The sequence below is a fragment of the Dendropsophus ebraccatus genome, chromosome 7 (genome assembly GCF_027789765.1).
Source record: "Dendropsophus ebraccatus isolate aDenEbr1 chromosome 7, aDenEbr1.pat, whole genome shotgun sequence".
NCBI classification, from domain to species: domain Eukaryota; kingdom Metazoa; phylum Chordata; class Amphibia; order Anura; family Hylidae; genus Dendropsophus; species Dendropsophus ebraccatus.
In genome coordinates, this window is record NC_091460.1 from 102,675,562 (window position 1) to 102,699,715 (window position 24,154).

At 42.9% G+C, this 24,154-nt stretch overlaps 2 protein-coding genes across 2 annotated transcripts in view; one reads left to right on the forward strand and one right to left on the reverse strand.

The window, feature by feature from the left end:
- Window positions 1–24,154, reverse strand: part of LOC138797627 (rod cGMP-specific 3',5'-cyclic phosphodiesterase subunit beta-like) — a 53,512-nt gene that overhangs the window by 17,038 nt on the left and 12,320 nt on the right. The window contains exons 5-13 of the mRNA XM_069978028.1: window positions 21,749–21,823; window positions 20,088–20,152; window positions 15,228–15,294; window positions 13,990–14,037; window positions 6,289–6,438; window positions 3,421–3,564; window positions 2,503–2,568; window positions 2,051–2,197; window positions 161–268 (exon numbers count right to left, since the gene is read on the reverse strand). Coding sequence (XP_069834129.1) covers window positions 161–268; window positions 2,051–2,197; window positions 2,503–2,568; window positions 3,421–3,564; window positions 6,289–6,438; window positions 13,990–14,037; window positions 15,228–15,294; window positions 20,088–20,152; window positions 21,749–21,823 — 870 coding nt within the window. The remainder of the gene's footprint in view (window positions 1–160; window positions 269–2,050; window positions 2,198–2,502; window positions 2,569–3,420; window positions 3,565–6,288; window positions 6,439–13,989; window positions 14,038–15,227; window positions 15,295–20,087; window positions 20,153–21,748; window positions 21,824–24,154) is intronic.
- The window catches only part of LOC138797632 (purpurin-like), a 62,712-nt gene that overhangs the window by 12,027 nt on the left and 26,531 nt on the right, over window positions 1–24,154 (forward strand). The gene's annotated exons all lie outside the window — the stretch shown is intronic.

Below are 24,154 nucleotides of genomic sequence, written 5' to 3' on the forward strand. Positions count from 1 at the left end.
TGTTAAAGGGGTTATTCAGCCTGTAATAATTGACGGCCTATCCCTTGGTGGGGCCCTTTCTGGCACCCTAGACAATCAGCCATTTGAAGGGGCTGAGGTTTATGTTAGAGCCCCATTTAAGGTTAACTTGTTCATGTTTGTAAGCCTAAAAATAACATACCATCAGAAGTGTGAACATTGTTTGTGCAACATTGAATCCATGGCGCCAGTTGTGATAGGTAACTCTTCTATATCCCTTCTTCATAGCATACATGAATCTCACCAGTGCCTAAACGACAAATTCAGATAATTATAGGCTCTGTAGAAAAAAACATAAAAAATTATATCTAAGGTATAGTATTAAAGAGGTACTCCGGCAAAAAATGTTTTCTTTCAAATCAACTGGTGTCAGAAAGTTATACAGATTTGTAAATTACTTTTATTTAAATATCTCCAGTCTTCCAGGGCTTATCAGCTGCTGTATGTCCTGCAGAAAGTGGCATATTCTTTCCAGTAAGACACACTGCTCTCTGCTGCCACCTCTGTCCATGTCAGGAACTTTCCAGAGCAGAAGAGGTTTTCAATGGGGATTTGTTATGGCCTTGGACAGTTCCTGCCATGAACAGAGGTGGCAGCAGGGAGCACTGTGTCAGACTGCAGAGAATACACCACATCCTGCAGGACATACAGCAGCTGATAAGTACTGAAAGATTTGACATTTTAAAATAGAATTAAATTATAAATCTATATAACTTTCTGAAAACAGTTGATTTATAAGAAAAAAAAAAAAAGCGGGAGTACCCCTTTTAAATGGATTTTCCCATTAATATATTGTAAATGATCTAATTAAATGAAACCTGAAGTTTCATCTAAGTGAATCCTACAACATTGAAACATGGGAGCTTGTCCCTGTTTCACACTGTCTATGGTCAGACTAAATACCATGGTTGGATAACAACCCCATAATAGCGCAAACTGATGACGAATAAAAAAAAAACCTCAAAGAAAATGTCAGCTTTATTAGTTAACTCATGGGAGGGGCTGTAAAATGTTTTACTGTAAGGTCTGTTGTTCTCCTAGCCTTTGGACAACTCGTGACTAGTTAGAGATACCCTTTGAGTAAGGGGATTCAATGGGGAAACCAATGTTCCTACTTTGGGATTAAAGTTTTTGGAAAACTTAGGAACATATAAGATTGTCACCATATATGACTAGAATTAGGAATACATATACATCTAAGGAGAACAAAACATCTCGGTATGCTATGCTGTCCCATCCCACAAATAAAGTTATACAAACATGAAGAGGGTAGAAAAAAATTTGGCTCAGGTTTTAAGGGTATGTTCACACTGAGTAAAACAGGCGGAATTCCGCGGCGGAACTGTACGCCGCGGAATCCCGCCGGTCTCAGTGTGCCATAGCCCGTCTATGGGAGGGCGCCCGCTCCTCCACAGATTTATCTGAAAGGTTTTTTGGAGCCAAAGCCAGGAATGGATTTGGGAAGAGGAGAAATCTCAGTCTTTCCTTTATGACCTGATCTCTGTGTATAGTCTGTTCCTGGCTTTGGCTTCAAAGATCTGTCAGATAAATCTCTCTGTCTAAACACACCATTACACGTTTGGATGGCAGAATTGCAGAGTTGGGATGTGGGCAGTCTTTTTAACTGATATAGTGTTGATGTTTTTTAATAGTAATGAGGGTAACCTTAATTTATTGTTCCAGTTTAATTCTATAGTAAGGCTTTGGATGATTGGTCTGGATATGGATGGGGGTCTACCCATATCTGTCCACAGTGCGGCTGTTTGTAATATATGTGGGGTTTGGCCGAGTTCATTTTGGTTTTGTTGTTATTTTTGGCTCCCTCCTTTTGCTCCGATACAAGGGGGATCTGAGATCTTTCGATTGTTTGATTGTGTTAGGCGTTAATTTAGCGACTCTTCTACGTATATTGTTAGTTTTTATATTGTGAACCTTAATTGTTCTTGTTTTATAATGTAAAAATCATAAATAAAGAATTTTAAAAAATGAGGGAAACCTTACATACTACTCTGCAACTCTTTTGAATTCTTACCTCTGGAGGAATCTGAAACTTCTTAACCACACCAAGTTCATAGTACATTTGGATTCCACATTTTACAAGATCTATTTCAGTGCAGTCAAAATCCGAGAAACGGAATTCATAAATTTCAAATTTAGTGGGTCCTGGCAAACGTGATTTCTGGAAAAAACGAGAATTTATTCAATATCACGTCTAAAATGAACAAAATGTATCAGATTGGCAGTATGGTTTTAATAAAATCCTCAATATATTTCCTTATTATTATTACCTTATGTAACATAAGGCAAATGGAGCAGTCCAAAAGACCAAAACACACTGCAGAAACCTACCCTCACACTTTCTGCAGTGGATTTTGTGGCAAGTGCTGTCTCCTTATGGGTTATATACTCCAACTGCTAGAACACTATGTAACTAATCACAAGATGGACTGGCACTTTAAGATCTGAAACACAGTTTATACATACAAGCAGTTGTGCAATTTCATCTTCTTCACAATTTTCAAGCTCTTTTCCAAGTTTTTCACGAGATGGCTGAAAAAAAAAAGACAGGACAAAAAAAAAAATAACTTGGGGATCTCAGCTAAGGCTGGGTTCACACTGCGTTCTTGTAGTCTGTGGAACATATTCATTTAATGAAATAAAATGGATGCAAAAACGAATGCATTTGTGTGCATTCGTTTGGATTTGTTTTTCCATTGACTTCCAAAATGGATCAAAATGGATTTTTATACAAAAACGTGGTTGACCGCGTTTTGTTTACGTTAAAAGTAACTTAAAACAGTAATTTAAAACAGATCAGTTAAACTGACTGTAAAAATACAGTGTGAACCAAGTCTTACTAATCATGGAAGCAACTAAAATATCACATAAAGGCTCTGATGTACTATGTACAAACGTAGACAGTCTTCAAATGTAGGAAATTGATCAACGTGGGTCCAACTATTGGACACAGTTATGAGGAGTACATAGTGTACGTGGCGGATGTTTATTAAGGTGCACAGAGGAGGAGCCAGATGCAAATAAATCTATTTGTACACGCCTGTTTTGTGAATAAATTTGCACATCTGTCCCCTCTACGCCCACTGCGCCAGAAAAGTGGAGAGGGGTGGTGAGGGCGCAGAAGGGGGGGGGCAGGCTCTGTGTCTGACGAAATTAACATTTTCCATCAGAAAAATGTTAAAGTTACCAACGCCACCTCTGAGCTACTGTAGGCTTCAGTACATATGCACACTGATGTACATGGGATTTATGTAGATACATATGAATCCGGGAAGCCTTGGCGCTGCGGGGACATTTTTAAGCCTGGCAGAATAAATGTTCCCCTTTGTGTGCAGAAGCTTCAGTTTATGTATAATCATATATAAGAAAGCCTAAACTACTTACCAGAATATCTTGAATTTCATCCTTGCTACACTTCACATGGTACATCACCATATCCTGTGCAATGTCTTTCCGGTTTTCCAGTTTATTCATCTTGTCGTACGTATCAGTGTTCAAAACGGACCAACCCAGAAACTGTGTCAAAGACTGTACAAGAAGTGGGAGCAAATGTCAATGATTTCATTCCTGACATGTAGTATATTTTATTTCAGCATAGTATATCAAAGTATAATATTATAGTAAAAGATTTAAAAATAGAAAAAACGGCACCAATCAGTTCATAGGGAATAATATATGTGAGAGTGACAATCTTTAACCCCTTAAGGACAGAGCCTGAAATGGCCTTAAGGACAGGGACAATTGTCACTGCGTTTTCGTTTTTTCCTCCTCTCCTTCTAAGACCCATAACGCTTTCATTTTTCCACCTACCGGGCCATGTGAGGGCTTGTTTTTTTCAGGAGAAGGTTTACTTTGTAATGGCATCTTTCAATCTGCCATTAAATGAATGATGGACCCCCCAAAATATCATTTATGGGGTGAACTTGGGTCAAAAAATGTGATTCTGCAAATTTTGGCGGGCTTCCACGTTTACGTAATCCACTTTGCGGTAAAACTGGAATTTTTCAGTCTGAACACAGCAATATGCAGGTTTACTAGGTTTTCTTCCGTTTTACTATTTTTATTAGCAGTAAAACTTTTTTTTTGCAAATAGGCATATTTAAAATGGCCGTATTGTGACTCTTATAGCGCTTTTAATTTTTTTTTACCTACGGGGTCGAATGTAGTGTAATTTTTTGCGTCATGATCTCTAGTTTTTATTAGTAACATTTTTTTCTAGATCAAATGTATTGATCGCTTTTTATTAAAATTTTTATACATAAAATGTCATTTAAAAAAAGCATTCTCTGCGTATTTTTACCGTTTTTTTTCACGCCGTTCACCGATCCGAGGACTGCACGGAGGAGAAGCCCTCCGGCAGTCAGAAAAAGCGATCGGGACCCCTGCAGAAACGTTGCGGAGGTCCTGATCGTTAAGTGACCGGAGATGCTCCGGTCACTTATACTTAAACGTTTAAGGGGTTAATGGTGGGCGGCGGCGCGATCGCGGCGGCCCTCCATTGAGGGTGAGGGCCTGGCTGCAGATAGCAGCCGGTCCTCACCCGGTATGGGGCAGGCTCAGCTCGTGAGCTCACTCCATAGCCCGGGACCGCGCCAGGGCATACATTTACGTCCTCCTGCGTTAAGTCCCAGGAAGTGAGGGCGTAAATGTACGCCCTTTGTCGTTTAGGGGTTAAGTGTGCCTTTTACGAAGTCCAATTATCTGATCTACAGTGAATCAGGTCGCCTGCATTACAGTCTCAGCATGGATGTATCCATAGAGACCTGAACCTCCGACCGCAGAGGGGAATTTACCCTTCTAAGAGCCATAACACTTCATTTTTCTGGCAGGTTGGGGGCTCATTTTTTGCTCCATGATTTATAGTTTTTATTGTTATCATACTGGTGTAAAAGAAAATTTTGATCGCTTTTTATAATTTTTTTTCTGGTATATAATTTAAAAAATCAGCAATATTTTTTTTTTCTCCTTTTTTTGTTTATGCTGTTCACTGTGCGGGTTATATTGGTATGTGTTAATGAATTGGACAATTCAGCATGCAACCAAATATATGTTTATTTTTTATTTATTTTTTTACACATTTTTATTTGTATAATTGGGAAAGGGAGTGATTTAAACTTTAATTGGGGGAAGTTTTAACTTAAAATAAAAATATATTTTATACTTTTTTTTTAAATTAAATCAGCCCCCATAGGAGACTTATGTAAGCAAACATTAAATTGCATATACTGATCAATGCTATACCCTTGCATAGCAATGATCAGTATTATCGGCAATCTGCACACAGGGGGAGATTTATGAAAGGGTGTAAATATACACCTGGTGTAAACTGTCCACAGCAACCAATCACAGCTCCTCTTATATTTTACCAAAGCTGAAAGCTGAGCTGTGATTGGTTGCTTTGGGCAGTTTACACCAGGTGTATATTTACACCCTTTCATAAATCTCCCCCATAGAATCTACTTGAGGGCAGACTCTATGAGAAGATTCGGACATGCAGAGAAGGAGAGAAGGAGCTGCTGCCCCTCACACCTATAGCTGACACTAATGCCTCTCGGCTACATTTAAAAACCAACACTAGGATGTTGGTATATAATTTGATCAAACCATATTGCCTCATGTATCACGTGCAGGTCCCCTGGTTCACATGAGTCCCTACACTAACTCACCACTGTGTCAGTCAGTGACCGCCAACCCCGCAAAGCGAGCGCAAGCAGGTAAGGGAGGCCATAGAATGGCCCTGCAACCCCAATGTCACAGGACCAAACCCTATACAGGGCCCCCCCAAAACCCAGCAGGCGCCGCCGGCGGGGAAAGCTGCCACCAATCAACAGAAGTGTGTACAAGATATGAGAAGATTGCTGATCCAACAGTTAAGTATTATATCCCTACCTGTAAGGAAAAGTCATTGAGACCTCCGCAGCATGTTCGATTAGTCAGTGACAGGTACTTCTCCTGTCACTGACAGCTGCATTTAAATGTATTATTTCTCCCTATCCCTGGTGCCTAGTAAGGCTCCAGGGACACTAATATGTGTGGGGCTGATCACATTGAAGCGGCTTACACACATTAAAACCCCTTCACAGCTGGACTGTATATATACATTCCTACTGCATAAGGCATTGGTAATAGAAACATATATGTGTTGTTGATGTGAAGGGGTTAAAGAGGTTTCTTACATATGAGCCACTGAAATCCACTGAACTGGCCTCTAAAAAAATCTAATTATGAAATGTTCTTGAATTTTCTTCTCACCTCCATAAGTGTTTCATCCTGCTCATCAAATGGTTTCCCATCCTTCCTGTTGTAAAAGGTGGCAACTCCAACAATTTCTTCCTTTTTATTTACAATTGGCATTGACAGAACATTTTTAATAACCCAGCCAGATTCGTCCAACGGTTCTCTCTTGAAAAAATAAAAAATTTAAATAAAAACAGCCAGGTTAATGTTCATAGCATATGAGGGTTTAGAGGAGTTTTTAGGGAGGTTTTAGTGAAGTTTCACTATATTCTTTAAAGGTGATGCAATTAGTTTCTTGAGTATGCTATCCTTACTGGTTTTATCCCTGATCTGTCCAGTGCTTCCACCCTGCAGAGATTATCTGCCCAGTCACTGGCTTCAGGGGTCTTGTGCCATCCACTGCTGAGACCAGTGACTACAGGGGGTATACCGGTACAGATCTCTGCAGGGAGAAGCAGGAGCACTGGGTTTGCTGGAGATAAAACAGGTGAGTATGGCATATTTTATTTTCTGACAATAATAAAGGATAATTTTTTACTCACCGTAAATTTTCTTTCCTGTAGTCCGAAGCAGCAGCACAAATGGGGAAGATCCTATCTTCCTGCAATGGTAGGACAGATGGTACTAATAAAAGATTGATTAGGAGCCCTATAAGAAGGCCATACAGACCCCTCCTCCTTGTGTTAATTCTAACGACAAAAAAATTTAAAATTCATAATAAAATCTTAGTTAATAAGGCATTAAAACAATCAAGGTATGCTGCATAAATAATAGTTTGTTTAAATCAGGGCGGGAAGTCTGTGCTGCTGCTTCGGACTACAGGAAAGAAAATTTACGGTGAGTAAAAAATTATCCTTTCCCTTACGTCCTCAGCAGCAGCACAAATGGGGATATAGCAAGCTATGAAAACAGACTAGGGAGGGCCATTACATTACAGAAGACAGAATGGCTGAGCCAAAAACTGGTTGACTCGTGAATATCTAGTCTATAGTTCTTGACAAAGGTAATGACGAACGACCGTGAAGCAGTCCTGCATATTTGTTCCAAGGGTACAGATCTTTTTCCAGCCCATGTGGATGATATTACCCTCATTGAATGTGCCTTGATTGCACCAGGTACCTGTAATCCAGCTTCTTGTTAGCATATGGAGATGACTTCCCTTATCCATCTGGACAGAGAAGCTTTGGATGACTTGCATCCTTTGTTTTTCCCTGCAAAGGATAAAAACAAGTGGTTAGATTACCTGAAGGAGTTTGCCAGTTCAATATACATGCTCCAAGCCCTTCCCACATCTAAGGGATGAAGCTCCTTCTCTCCCGTGTTGGCAGGAGTAATGGATTGTAACAATGGAGATGTGGAAGAGACTTTCACCCACCAGGCTTCAAACATCTTCTTTACCTTCAGGTAGGTTCTGTAGGCAGTTGTGGCTCTGAACTACAGAAGAGTGGTCACCACTTTGACAGCATATCAATTCCCACCTTGTTGACGGCAGTCAAGCTTCGGACAAGCCTGCCCTCTTGAGTTATTAACTGAGGGTATACAGAAGCCTCCAGATTATTCCTATGGAATTAGCGCCATGCTTTTAGATAATAAGAGGCCATCATGAAACCAGAGACTTGTTACTTGCAAGATTTTTAGACTCTGCCCACACCTGGCAGGGACGCTGGGAGTAATCTCTGCTACTCTGTGTCAGTAGCTGGGGAGACTGGGAGAGTTCCCAGAAGATTCTTAGGCAGGGGGCTCACCATTGTGAACCATGCCCTCTTGGGTCAATAGGGGCAAATGAGGCTGACCAAGGCCCAACCTTGTCTCAGATTCTGCAAGACTCTGGGCTTTTTAGGAGTGAGGAAAAAAGGTTTTCCAATTTGAACCTTGAATAGGAATAGGTCTATCCTCCATGCGATTTTCCAGAAAGCTTCTGGTCCAGAGACCGTTCCTCCGACAGGGTTACATCGCAGCATAGTTTGCCAGTAGACAAAATGCCCCTGCCTCCAGTAGTGCCCCTATAAAGATCGGTATGCGCCATCCTAGATGCGGTTTTGATCTTATACTGATAGCTTACCATAGATTGGTGTGCTGGAGTGGACTAGTATTCCCTTCATATGTTGGATGCCAGCAACATCTCTGATGGGGATTAAGGCTCCTTTGCCCGTTGCTCATACACGCGCCCCACTGCTTGATATATCAATGGTTTTCTCTACCCACTTCATTGGGAGACTGCTGCCATTGAGCAGGAAAAGCTATCCTTGTCTCTGGGTGTTATTTCCAGTGTAGACATAAGACCCAAGGGTATCAGATGAAGTGACAGCAACTGGGGAGTGCTGAGAACCCCGACTTGTGTCAACTTCTGTAATCTCTCTGGAGGAAGAAAGTCACAGACTGGGGATCTATTCTCCTCCTTAGGAATTGTTCGATGCCAGAAAACAATGATGAGCTTCAATTTTCTCAAACAGTCAAGGTACAATAGACATTACGTGGTGACTGTAGATGGAGCCAAGATTATTCCAGACAGAAGGGCTGTAAATTGAAAAGAATGCCAATTGCCTTGTACAAAAGGTCTTGATGTAAAGGAATATGCAGCTTTTGTCTGTAGACAGGTACATGCGGGTATACATGGCCAGATAACGTCCTTCTTCTAGGAGGGAACTACAGAGCATAAATCCTCCATACAACCGCCTTCTCAGAGGAGGCTGTATACAGGTACATGCAGGTATACCTGGTCAGATAACATCCTTCTAGGAGGGACCTACAGAGCATAGATCCCACATACAGCACCTTCCTCAGAGGAGGCTGTATACAGGTATACACGGTCAGATAACATCCCTCTAGGAGGGACCCACAGATCAAAATTCAATATGGTAGCCTTTCCTATCATATAACACTGGTACAGACCTCTCTCATTATGGAAATAAATTGTCAGAAAAGACGTAGTCACAAGTTCTTGTCCCCATCCCCAAGGCCTCCGAGACGTCTGGTCCTTCTTGTGCAGGATTCTTTCCTTTACCTTCCATACTAGAATTCCTACGGAATGTGGAACAAAAGTAGAAGTTCCTTCTCTTATTAGACTTTCATGAGAATGTCCAATACAGATCCAACTATCTTTATATTGGAGTGAACATCTGCCCCCTTACAACGAAGGACCAGTCTCCAAACTGTGGGGATCGGGCAGCCAAGCATACTGCTCAGCTATAGTAATATAGACATTTATTTTATTTATTTATTTATTTTTATTTATTTATTTATTATTTTTTAAATTACAAAAATTTTTTTTTTTTTTTTTGAACAAGGACTTTGTGCGTCTGAAGGAGCCATGACCTCGGACTCCATCCAGTTCAGCCTGTAGATTATCATTCAGATGTAAAATCTTAAGCAGTCATTGTCTCTTCTGAGAAAAAGTTGCAATCCACAAATGAATTCTCTGCCACCTGAGAGTGGAATCTTGCAGGATCTGTACGCCAAGAAAGCTTTTTCCCCAGAAGTTCTGTTACCAGAATCCTGCTACATCCAAGGATGGAAGTTGTGCCAGACTGACCGGCCGACTAACAGACTAGTGCAGAGTGCCTGGAATCAGACACACAGGTGCAATGAATATGCAACCAGCAATCCTAAAGCAGTGTTCACACATAGCTTCATAGCTTTACTGCATCCTTCAGTACACAGAAGCTCCATAGGGTCACTGCATCATCTGATATCAGTATTACAGAGAGTAACTAGACAGCAGGTGTACACAGTATTACAGAGTAATTATACTGCAGGTATACACAGTACACATCCAGCATCTCTAAGGATGTAGCTTCATAGGTCACTGCATTATCTGATAACAGTACTAATCAGATAGTACACATCTACAATCCTAAGGCCATGTTCACACACAGTAGCTTTACTGCATTCTTAAATAGCAGCACTGGAGCAGCGCAAAAAAGCTCCATAGAATCACTGCATCATCTGATGGCGGTATTAGGGAAAGTAATCAGATAGCAGGTGTATCCAATACACATCCAGCAGCTGTAAGGCCGTGCTCACACACATAGCTCCATATGGTCACTATATAATCTGATAGCAGTATTAGGGAAAGTAATTAGATAGATGTATCCAGTACACAACTAGCAACTCCAAGGCTGTGTTCACACACAGTAGCTTCATAGGGCACTGCATCATCTGATAGCAGTATAGTGAAAGAAATCAGACAGCAGGTGTTACACAGTACACTACAATGCTAAGGCAGTGTTCACACACAGTGGCTTCATAACTTCACTGCATTCTTAAATAGCAGCACACAGAAGGTCCACATGATAACCATCATCTGATAGCAGTATTAGTGAAGGTAATTAACCAGCAGGTGTACATAGTACACGACTAAATTCTAAGGCAGTGTTCACACACAGTAGCTTCACTGCATTCTTAAATGTCAGCACACAGAAGGTCCACATGATCACTATATCATCTGATAGCAGTATAGTGAAAGTAAATAGACAGCAGGTGTATAGTATACAACTAACAATTCTAAGGCCGTGTTCATACACAGTAGCTTCACTGCATTCTTAAATGGCAGCACTGGAGTAGCACACAGACGCTCCATAGGGTGACTGCATCATCTGTTAGCAGTATTAGTGAAAGTTATTAGACAGGAGGTGTATCTACCACTACACAATAACTCTAAGGCTGTGTTCATACACAGTTTTATAGCTTCATTGTATCATCTGATAGAAATACTGGAAAAGTAATCAGACCGCAGGTATACACACTACACAACTACAATTCTAAGGCTGTGTTCACACACACAATTTCACTGCATCATCTGGTAGCAGTACTATAGAAAGTAATTAGGCAGCAGGTGTTCACAATGCACAAATAGCAGCTCTAGGGTTGTGTGCACACACAAACACACAGTTTTATAGCTTCACTGCATCATCTGGTAGCAGTACTATAGCAAGTAATCAGGCAGCAGGTGTGCACACTGCACAACTAGCAGCTCTAGGGTTGTGTGCACACAGTTTTATAGCTTCACTGCATCATCTGGTAGCAGTGCTATAGAAAGTAATCAGGCAGTAGGTGTGCACAATTAGCAGCTCTAGGGCTGTGTTCACATACAGTTTCAGAGCTTCACTGCATCATCTGGTAGCAGTGCTATAGAAAGTAATCAGGCAGTAGGTGTGCACACTGCACAACTAACAGCTCTAGGGTTGTGTGCACACACACAGTTTTATAGCTTCACTGCATCATCCAATGGCAGTACTATAGTTTCATAGCTTCATTGTAGCAGTACTGGAGAAAATAATGAGACAGCAGGTGTACTAATACACAACTAGCAGCTTTAAAGCTGTGTTCATGTATACACACTATAGTTACATAGGTCACTCATATAGTGAAGCAGTCTAACAGGACTTGCACAACCAATGTTAAAAAAAGTGAAAGACATTGAAACAAAACATTTGAGGCATAAAAGCCTCATACAACATATATATATATATATATATACATCCAATAATCCTCCTGACACACAGGCCAGGCTTCCAGCTCAAAAGAAAAAGCAGCATATCTTACCTTGCTGAAGTATCAAGAAACATTAGCAGCCGCCCAGGTGAGGACACAGATCTGGCAGCGCCATGATACTTACTGCAGCAGCTTCATGGCTTCCCTCACACAGCGGCTCCATACAGCAGAGAAGCTGAGCGATAACTCTACTAAAAAGTAAATAATCTCCTCTCTGATACAGCAGAGCAGGAAAAACAACATTTCTATAAATTTCCCCTCTCCACACGACCATGTGGAAAGGAAGAATCTTTGGAAAGGAAAGTCAGACACAAACATAGGCCTGAGCCTGCTTCCCTCTCCTACCACCTGTCCCACAGGAGGACAGAAAAAAACACAAGGAGGAGGGGTCTGTATGGCCTTCTTATAGGGCTCCTAATCAATCTTTTATTAGTACCATCTGTCCTACCATTGCAGGAAGATAGGATCTTCCCCATTTGTGCTGCTGCTGAGGACGTAAGGGAAATATATATATACTGTATATATATATATATATATATATATATATATATATATATATATATATATATATTTTAGATAATTCAGACAATCCCTTTAAGTGTGTTGTAACAATGGTAGGGGACAGTAAGAATTGAAAGACATCTGGGACCTGAAGTCATCTGAGCCAAATGGTGAAGAAAGCAGAAATGCATAACACCGATCTGACTGCTTCTGATTGGGGGGGGGGGGGGGGGTAGGGAGAGGGATACAAGCTGAAATTTTACACCAGGGCATAAGCCCACGAGTCTGGCTGCGGCTTATGAGGTGTAAGAGAACACAGGACCACTTACGCGTGCCAAACGTTCCTGTTTATGGCGAAGTTGGGGACAGGATGGCCAACTTTAGTCTAGGGGCCCTATTACACAGGACGATTGTCATGCAAAAAATCATATCGTTACAATTTAAATAATCGCTCTGTGTGTATGCAGACAACAATCGCATTTGTGCCAAGGTTTCTGCTATGCGCTCTCTTTCTTCCTCCCCTAGTTCACTTCTACTCTGTACTCATTCTCGTTCTGGAACACCATCTCTATCCTGACTCCACAGACACACTGTTCTGTCCCGATCATACACCGAACACTATCTTCAGCACTTGTACTGATGACAGCCCAGTTACGGGTCTTGCAGTGTCCTGCTATCCTAGGCAAAGAGGAGGACCTCCTCCTTTCACACACGTTAGATCCAGGACTTCCAACAGTTGCAGGGGTTCCCGGGTTACACCATCTCCGACACTTACTGAATGACTGCACTCACCGGGGGTACAAACCCTGACGTAGATGATGGGACGGGCTCTCTCAGGATCAACCTCTATTCCTCAGATAGATGACCCTGATCTTTAAATTGCATTTAATGACTTAGATAATGCGTTGTGCGTATGTATGAGGTTGCGATGAGGTATTATACAGGGGATCTTTGTCTATCTGACCAATGCCTTCATTGAATACCTGGACCACTTTTAGCTATTGCTTTGTCACGGCACCGTAGTCCAGGGATCCTCCCATTGGTTGCTGATTGGGGGATTGATCTGGGCTTGTACATTTATACCTGCACTTGTGTATTGACTTGGCACTTGACAAAGGCTTATTGTGTAGCCGAAACGTTGTATTGTTTCCTTGATTTTGTAATAAACTATAGAAGATTACTTCACTTGGATGCTGTTGGACTTCCTGTCTTCAAGTTTTCCGGTCCATTTGGGGTTGTGGACATTCCAGCGTGCATCTACTACCGGGCTGCATCATTTGGGACCACCAGTACTGTTGGACTTTCTCCTCCCTGCAAACGATCGCATTTGTGTCTCGTTGATGGCATCTTTTAATCGTTATTGGTTCGCTAATCATTTTTTAATGTTCACTAATTTTTCTGTGTATGTATGCACATTTGCTCTTTTGCTGGGATCAGAAGAAGTAAAGGTTCTTAGTGACAATCGTAGTAACAATGATAACTAACAACTATCACTCTGTGTATAATGGGAAATGATTTCAGGGCATTCCTAAAACGCTTATTTGAGATAGTTTATCGTTAAAAATCGCTTTGTCTAATAGGTCCCTGAGCTTACACTCATTTTCTGCTCACTTTTGCTTTCTGGTGCAGAACTGTGGAAATGGTGTCATGATTTAGAGGGAAATCTGTCTAACACAAGTGTCGTCTGTACTGCATACAAGAACTTAAATAATATATGTTTACCTGAAATTTGAACATTTCATCTGCAGCTGCATTCATAATGTTGCAAATCTACAAAAGGTGTAAAAAAATAATTTAGTTTAAGAATTTTGAATTTAACAATTCTGTTTTCACACCATGATGATATTGAAGAACATTTCAGCAAATGATCATAATAAATCAGTGTGTGTGTGTTGGAATATCAGCCATATGATGCATTTTTCCCGGTTTGCAGGTTCTATTCTGTCAGTTTTTATTTAGTTTTGCATTCATAAAATAAATTAACAATAAAACATTAAGTGTAAATGTTTCCATAGCCTTTAAGGCCGTTCTTACATGTGGCGGTAATAGCTTGCTGCTGCTGATTACACTATTCATTGCAGTCGGAAATACAATTTGCTGCTTTAAAGGGGTATTCCGCTCAGGTAAAATACACATTGAATCATTCCGCCTCCCGGAGATTGAAAATTTGTTCTATACTTTTTATTATCTTTTCAGTTTCCTTCCCCCAGTTTTTAGCTGCTGCTTTCTGCTGAAGACACAGAAAACTGTGTCTGAGCTGTTCAATCCATTTGCGTTCAGAACCACCTCTTCCCCATCCTTTCCAAGATGGTTCATGTAAATTGCATTACTGGCTGGCTGTCTCTGCACTCTGTAATGCAAGGATGGGTTATTCACAGGGAGGTCACCAGCAACTGGACCTCAGATTAACCCTCCAGACATTACAGAGTGCAGAAACAGCCGGCCAAGGTTGCTGTTTACATGAGCCGTCTCGCAAGGGAGAGGGGAAGAGAGATATCTAAATGGAGTGAATGACTCACTCACAGTTTTCTGTGTCTTCAGCAGAAAGCAGCAGCTCAGAACTGGGGGAGGAAGATTGAAAAGATTATACCATAACAAGTATGGAATGAATTGTTAGTCTCCAGGAGGGGATGATTCATAAGCAGAATAAAGTCCAGGTTCTGACTGCAATTATCTAGGAATCTCGATTGCTAATGGGTAACGGCTAGCCACCGGCACTCGAGATCTCTTGATAACTAAAGCCAGCATCTGGACTTTACTTTGCCTAAAAACGGAACTCCCTGTGCCAGCTACAATGAATAACAAGTGTGGCAGCATCAAGTTCTTGTAAGAGCACTTGTAAGAGCACCTAAAGAAAGTAACATACAGTAAAATAGAAAATATACTTATTGTGTCATTACAAAACAGGAGATGCTGGTTAACATCATAGGATTCTAAGCAAAGAATTTTAATTAACTTACAAATCCACTCTCTGCAACATAAGTCGGGAGCCCACTAATCAAAGCCCAATGATCAGCTGGAGGATTTCTTGAGAAAAAAAAACAATATATTATATATAATAAAAAAAATGCAAACATATGCTAAAATATACTATATGTAATTTCTATGTTTCTGTACTACTTATTGTGTATATGTGGCTAAAACTGAGCTGTATCATTTAATAGGTATGGTAAGAAGTGCACAATATTGTATAATACCGGAGACAAATCTGTACATAAAAAGTGTATTATAGAAGTATTCATCTTTTGGTCTCTTGGTAATCCCATTGAATTAATGAGGCTTTAAAGGGGTTATCCAGCGCTACAAAAACATGGCCACTGTTGTCTCCAGTTTGGGTGGGGTTTTGAAACTTAGTTCCATTGAAGTAAATGGAGCTTAATTGCAAACCACACCTGAACTGAAGACAACAGTAGGGGGAAAAGTGGCCATGTTTTTGTAGCGCTGGATAACCCTTTTAAAGGAGAAGTCCCATGAAATTAAAAAAAAGGGAGGGGAGGAAGGCAGGGGTGTGTGGGAAAATAATAGTATTCTTTCCCGTCCCCTGTGGCGCCTCTCCCAACTTCCGTTGACAGACACCGGCCACCTTCAGCTCTTCCAGCTGCAACGTCATGTATACGGGTGATCTATTGCCAATCAGTGACTGGGCTGGTGTCAATGACTGGCTGAGCGGGCAGTTGATCAGCTGGATACATGACATTGCAGTTGGCAGAGCCAGTATGTGATGTACCTAGATTCCAGACGAAAATGACAGCCGGCTACTGTCAACAGGACCCAGGAGCGGTGCAACGGAGGCACGGGGTGCTTCTTTGTTTATTATTTTCCTGTGCTCCCTGCCTGTCTGCCATTTTTCCAATTTCACGAGACCTCCTCTTTAACCCTTTAAGGACAGAGCAAATTTCGATTTTTGCGTTTTCGGTTTTTCCTCCTTGTGCATAAAAGGCCATAGCACTTGCATTTTTCCACCTAGAGACCCACATGAGCCCTTATTTTTTGCGTCACTAATTGTACTTTGCAATGACAGGCTGAATTTTTGCATAAAGTACACTGCGAAACCAGAAAAAAATTCAAAGTGTGGTGAAATTGAAAAAAAAAAAACGCATTTTGTTTATTTGGGGGAAATGTGTTTTTACGCCATTCTCCCTGGGGTAAAACTGACTTGTTATATATGTTCCTCAAGTCGTTACGATTAAAACGATATGTAACATGTATAACTTATATTGCATCGGATGGCCTGTAAAAAATTTAAACCATTGTCAACAAATATACAACACTTAAAACCGCTCCATTCCCAGGCTTATAGTGCTTTTATCCTTTGGTCTATGGGGCTGTGTCAGGTGTCATTTTTTGCGCCATGATGTGTTCTTTCTATCGGTACCTTGATTGCGCATATACGACTTTTTGATCGCTTTTTATTACAATTTTTCTGGATTTGATGCGACCAAAAATGCGCAATTTTGCACTTTGGGATTTTTTTGCGCTGACGCCATTTACCGTGCGAGATCAGGAATGTGATTAATTAATAGTTCGGGCGATTACGCACGCGGCGATAGCAAACATGTTTATTTATTTATTTATTTATTTATTTATTTACTTTTATTTATAACCTGGGTAAAGGGGGGTGATTCAGACTTTTATTAGGGGAGGGGGCTTTTTACTAATAATGACATTTTTTTTTTAACTTTTACACTTATACTAGAAGCCCCCCTGGGGGACTTCTAGTATAAGTGCACTGATCTCTCATTGAGATCTCTGCAGCATAGATATGCTGCAGAGATCCATGAGATAGGCACTCGTTTACTTCCGGCTGCTGCAGCCGGAAGTAAACGAGTGCCGAGCCGGGGACGGCGCCATCTTGGAGCGGTCCCCAGCTGGCCTCATTTACGGAGATCGCTCCTCCGGGATAACATCCCGGAGGAGCGATCTCCCCACTAGACACCAGGGATGACGCTGCGTCCGGTAATCGGATGCAGCTGTCAACTTTGACAGCTGCATCCGATTACTGTATTAGCGGGCACGGCGATCGGACCGTGCCCGCTAATACCTACGGTCCCGGGCTACACGCGGCACCCGGGACCGGCGCGGTTCAGAGCGGGGCCGGCATCAGGGCGTAAATTTACGCCCGATGTCGTTAAGGGGTTAAAGGGAACCATTCACCCCGTGGCCCCCGGCAGAAACTGACATACAGTGACATAAAGGTCAATATACTTACCACATCGCTCCCGTTCCCGTCCCGGATCCCGTTGTTGACACAGAGAAATCGCCGATTCTTCTTCTCCCGCCCATTATGGTAATGAGCTGAGATGAGTCCAACGTCCATAGGAAACGACGGACGAGTCCAACTTATTCATGAGGTCCTCTTCTCGTCGCCGCCCATCCACGCCTCCTGGAACTTGATTGACGTCTTCAGTCTTCAGTCTTCTGCCGAATTCCCGCGCAGGCGCCGCTGTGATGGTCTCGTCACCTCTTCTGCGCCTGCGCGGTAAACAGGATACGGTCTTCGAGCAAATCGGCGCACGCGCAGTAAACAGTGAAGCTGCGGAGCGGCTTCAATTGTGAACTGCGCATGCGCCGAAAACGACTGTCACGGCGCCTGCGCGGGATTCGGCGAGAAGAAAGAAGACGAGGAGGAAGAGGACCTGGCGTCAATCAAGTGTCGGAGGCGGGGAGAAGGCTGGACTTCGGACCCGGCGGCGCTCATTACCATAATGGGCGCGAGAAGAAGAATCGTCGATTTCTCCGTGTCAACAACGGGCTTCGGGACGGGACCGGGAGCGATGTGGTAAGTATATTGAACTTTATGTCACTGTATGTCAGTTTCTGCCGGGGGCCACGGGGTGAATGGTTCCCTTTAAGTTTTATTACAGAAAACTATATTTAGGGTATATTCACACGAATGGGCTCGCAGCGAGATTCTCGCTGCGAGCCCGGCAGGTCCTGGCAGTTCCCACACACTATATACTCGCTGCGGTCTAAACGACCGCAGCGAGTATGTAATTCTGCCGCCCTTAACCCCTTCTGCTCCCGTCCGGCTCCCCCGCTGTAAGCATACTTTACCTGTCCTTGCTGCACGGGGTCCCGGCGTCCTGCTCTCCTGTCCGGCCAATTAGTGTGTTGCCCAGCCGCAGCCACTGATTGGCCGGGCGGGAGAGCAGGACGCCGGACCCGTGCAGCAAGGACAGGTAAAGTATGCTTACAGCGGGAGAGCCGGGCGGGAGCAGAAGGGGTTAAGGGCGGTATAATTACATACGAGAATCTCGCTGCGAGCCCGTTCGTGTGAATATACCCTTAGGCTATGTTCACACACCTTCAAAATAACAGCCGTTTTTATTAGATGGCCTTCATTTAACGGCAAATAACTGCTGCTATTTTATTACAATGGCCATTGTTTCTGTGATAACGGATGTTATTTGCTGTTAACTGATGGCCCATCCAACAAAAATGGCCGTTATTTGAACAGCGTGTGAACATAGAAATGTTTTTTTGATATCAACTTTGAATGATAGGTTAAAAGAGTGTGAAGATAAGGCTGAGGGGGCATGATTGAAGCTTGGAAGATGTGAATATGAAACTACTAATGACATCTGTCTAGCCTAGCACATACACCCTATTTTGCAATAAATTTTCCACAGAAAGTACAGATGGTCCCTATATCTTGGGAACCAGGATGCATAGTAAGGCTATGTTCACACAACGCAAGTTCCGTAGTAATCATGGCCGTTGTTGCAACAGCTGTAATTAGTATGGAACTTACGTTGTGCTGAAGGCTAAGGGAATCCCGGGCGGAGTGTATACACATAGGGGGCCATGTATCAAGCGGCGAATTGTGTTTTTTTGGCGGAAAGTGCCCATTGCAAATGATTTTATTCACAAATAGGCACTTTCCGCCGGGGGCTAGGGGTGTTTTCGCGTTTAGATACGCAGAAAACCTACTTCGGCTCTCAGCTGGCGTAGGTTTTCTGCCGTGCGCACCGGCGTGCACGGGATTTATGTAGTGGCAGTCCGCCTCTACATAAATCCCCGTAGCGCCTGAGCTGTGGGGACATTTTTAAGTCTGGCGCAGAAAACATCGGACTTAATAAAAGTCCCCCATAGTATACACTCCGGCCGGGATCCCTAGCAGCGCCACAAGAAACTGACATGTCAGTTCACACAAACCCTGTCAGTTCGCAGTGCCCTATCAGTTCACACAAACCCTGTCAGCTCAACAGCGCCACAAGAAACTGACATGTCCTCCATTCTACCTCCAGTGCAGTGGTGAGTGGCAAGTTCTTGTTCACACTTGTGTTGCTTGATGGCTGCTTTCTCCGCCAGCAGTCCTGCTGGTTTTGGGGGGGCCCTTGGGGTTTGGTCCTGTGACATTGGGGTTGCAGGGCCATTCTATGGCCTCCTTCCCTGCTTGCGCTTGCTTTGCGGGGTTAGTGGTCGCTGACCGACACAGTGTTCATGGGGCATTGGGCACATGGTACATGGGGCAATATGGTTTGATCAAACTATATACCAACATCCTGGCGTTGGTTTTTAAATGTAGCCGAGATTAGTGTCAGCCATAGGTGTGAGGTGCAGCAGCTCCTTCTCTCCATGTTCATATTAAACTGACATATCAGTTCACACAAAACCTGTCAGTTCACACAATGGAACGCTCCATTGTGTGCAGTGGGGAATTCTGATGCAGGCGCGAACACAGATAAGCCCGCATCCAACTCAGCGGATGTAAAGATCAACCTGCCGGTACTCCAGTACCGGCGGGATGATCTTTTCTGACACCGGCCGTTCCATGACCCGGCCGTTCCCTCCTTAATGCTTGCTCTAGATATACTTACGGAATAACTTTGATGTCTTCTTTTCCATGCAGAATGTAATCGATAACCTTGTAAAATAAAATTTCCTAAAAACACAAACACTTATGTTTAGGTAAAAGTAATACAGTGATTTGGTATGGGTTAAACAAGATCCAAGGATTAAGAATTATACAGTTGTATAAGTCTATGGGAGAAGATATACAGTCTATAGGAGAAAATATAGCGCTTATTCTACATTACAATTTCATAGTTGCCAACAGTCCTGGTTTTGCCGGAACTGTCCCGATTCTGAGGAGACAGCCCGGGTAAAACCATGTCCCAGGTATGTCCCTTGAAGCTCCGCCCCCGCCGTAGGAAGCCCCACCCCCTTCCAGCAGGAGTGATGTCAGTCATGCAGAGCAGGGAGAGGAGTACCTGTTTTAAATACAGATGAAGGGACAAGAGGATGCTGAAGGGGGTCCTGGTATGATGATGAAGGGACAGGAGAAGGATGAAGGGGGAAGTAGTATGATGATGGAGGAGTAAGGAGGATTAGAGGGGTAGCACTATGATGATAGAAGAGCAGGAGGATAAAGGGGGAGGTAGTATGATGATGGAGGGGCAGGAGGATGATGAAGGGGTAGTAATATGATGATGGAGGGGCAGGGGGATGAATGGGGTAGTAGTATGATGATGGAGGAGCAGTAGGATGAAGGGGGTAGTAGTAGTATGATGATATGAGGTGCAGCTGCATCATATGGGCACAAACTACCAGTATGTACAGTCATCAGTAGAATAATATCTCTAAGTCTCAGCCTGCTCTGAGTGTAATATACTGGGGACCTGAAACAGGGGTGTGTAATATACTGTGGACCTAATACTGGGATGTGTAATATACTGGGGACCTAATACTGGGGTGTGTAATATACTGGGGACCTAATACTGGGGTGTGTAATGCTCATTTTGTGTTGTTCTGACTGTAAATTCCAACTGGAAAATTTTGAACCCGATTCTGAGGAGACAGGCCCGGCAAAACCATGTCCCGTGTATGTCCCGGAAAGCTCTGCCCCCGCCGCGGGAATCCCCGTCCTCTTCCAGTAAAAAAGGGATGTCAGTCATGCAGAGCAGGGAGAGGAGTCCCTGGGGGACTAGAGGAACCATACTGGTGAGGTATGATGGTGAGATATGGTGAGCTAGTAATATGATGATTGAGGGGCAGAAGGATGAAGGGGGTAGTATTATGATGATATGGGGTAAAGCCGCATCATATGGGCACAAACTACCGTTATGTACAGTCATCAGTAGAATGCTATATTTGAGTCTCACCCTGCTCTGAGTGGGGTGTGTAATATACTGGGGACCTGAACTGGGGTGTGTAATATACTGGGGACCTAATACTGGGGTGTGTAATATACTGGGAACCTAATACTGGGGTGTGTAATATACTGGGGACATAATACTGGGGTGTGTAATATACTGGGGACCTAATACTGGGGTGTGTAATGCTCCTTTTGTGTTGTTCGGACTGTAAATTCTAACGGGAAAATTTTGAACACATGATAGGCCACACCCCACCGAGACCACACCCACAATAAGCCACACTCCTTTTTAACACTAAAGTGTCCCTGGAAAAAAATTCAAATGTTGGCAATTATGCAATTTGTACCAAAACTGTAAGAAGAGATTATTTATGGTAAACCTACCCTTCCATCTGGTGTGCGAGGTCCAGAATAAGGAGGAACTTCTCCCATTAGAACAGGCCACAGGTCAAAGAATTCCTAAAAATAATTGTAAGAAATTTAGTTTACCATAAGATGAACCTAGATCCTTGGTTATTTAACTGCGTTACTTCAGTGAAACTCCAATGTGTGTGAACATACCCTAAAAAATAGTTTTTTCATTCTATCATTCATGCTATAATTAAAAAGGGAACTCTGCCGAAATGTTTTTCTTTTAAATCAGAAAGGTATACTGATTTGTAAGCAGCAATGTAGAAACAGAGCGTCAGCACTGCATGTGTGATACAGCAAATGTCTGAATAGAGCCGACTATCCTATATATCCTATATATATCCTATATATCGTGAGTGCACGGATGAAAGTATAGATGGCAATTGTAGGAACAAAAAAAAAACATTTCCAGCACTCACCAATTTTCGTTGCAGGTAACAACACTTTTATTTATGTGAAGTTCAAATTGCAAGGAGGGGATGGACGAGGAGGGGCTGTTGGGGCGGGCTGACTTGCCTTTTGTGCCGGCGACCGTTTCAGGCCCTCAGCCTATCTTCCCGGAGTGCAGTTTCAGGCACTCAGCCTGTCTTCTGGCTTAAGAGCAATCTTGAGCCAGAATATAGAGTGAGCGCCTGAAACGGCCATCGCCACGAGAGGCACGTCACACACCCCAGTCCATCCACTCCTTTTTAATGTGAACTAAACATGAATAAAATGTTACCTGCAACGAAGATTGGTGATTGCTGGAAATATTCTCTTGTTCGTTCATACTGATTTGTATTTTACTGATTTGTAGTTTAACAATCTCCAGTCTTCCAGTACTTATTAGCTGCTGTATGTCCTGCAGAAAGTGCTGTATCCTTTCCAGTCTCATAGTGCTCCCTGCTGCAACCTCTTTTCATGACAGGAACTGTCCAGAGCAGCAGCAAATCCCCATGGAAAACCTCTCCTGCTCTACACAGTTCCTGACATGGACAGAGGTGGCAGCAGAGAGGACTGTGTTAGACTGAAAGAATACACCACTTACTGCAGGACATGGATCAGCTGATAGGTACTGGAAGACTTGATAATTTTAAATAGAAGGATAAATTAAAACCTATTATGTTGTGATCACTATTACCTAGGTGACCCCCCCCCCCCCTATACCTCTACCTTTGATATTCTGTCTGGCCTATTGGTTAAAATTAGGTCCAGAAGTGCCCCCTCCCCCCTTTTTGTTGGTTCCTGTTCTATTTGGGAAAGTAATTGTCTTTTATTATTTCCAAAAACCTGCTTCCCTTGCTGGAGTTGCAGGTTTCTGCTTTCCAGTTTATATTTGGGTAGTTATGGGCTTAAGGCAGGATTTAACATATAGGGAGACCCCTCCCCCTTTCTTATTTTTATGGTCATTTCTATTCAGACTATAACCCTGGAGATAAACCGCCCAGTCATAGCTCTCATAGAGCCATGTCTCGCTTATCCCCATTATATCGTATCCCTCTTTCACCATTAGTTCTAATTTCTCAGTTTTATTAGTGAGGCTTCAGGCATTTGTATACATACACTTAATATTCTTATCCATATTTCCTTTCTTCTTATCACTAGTGACTGTTCTATACCCTCCCGCCGCTCCACCCCCAGTTCCATAACTTAGCCCCAGCTCTCCATCTATTCTGTCTTCACCTTCAATGTTGTAGTTGCCCTCCCCCCCACCCCGGTCCCTAGTTTAAACACTCCTCCAACCTCTTAGGCCCCTTCTGCCCCAGAACAGCTGCACCCTCTCTATTCAGATGCAACCCGTCCAAATCCAGTCAGCCCAGTTCACCATGAACCCATACCCCTCTACCCTACACAAACTCTTGAGCCATTTTATTTACCTTCCTAATCTTCTTCTGTCTCTCTGGTGAGGCACGTGATACAGGTAGAATTTTGGAAAATATCACCTTGGAGGTCCTAGTTTTAAGTCCCTGAAATCATTTTGAAGGATCCTACCTCTAATTTTATCATTGGTGCCAAAGTGCACCTTGACCATTGGGTCATCGCCAGCCCCTTCCAGAAATCTGTCAACCCGATCCGCCATGTGATGAACTTGAGCGCCAGGTAGGCAACACACTGTTCGACGATCCCGGTCTTTGTGACAGATTGCCCTGTCTGTCCCCCTAATAACTGAGTCCCCCATTACCAGTACCTGCCTGGCCTGCCCTGCACTCCTATTTTCCACCTTATTGGAGCAGACACCCCTCCTTGCTTTCAGAGACAGTGTCCTGCTGCAGCAATGCCACCCCTGAATCAACATCCCCCTCATCCGCCAACTTAACAAACTTGTTGGGATGTGCCAGATCAGGACTAGCCTCTCTTGCACTCTTCCCTCTACCCCATTTTCTAACTGTCACCCAACTA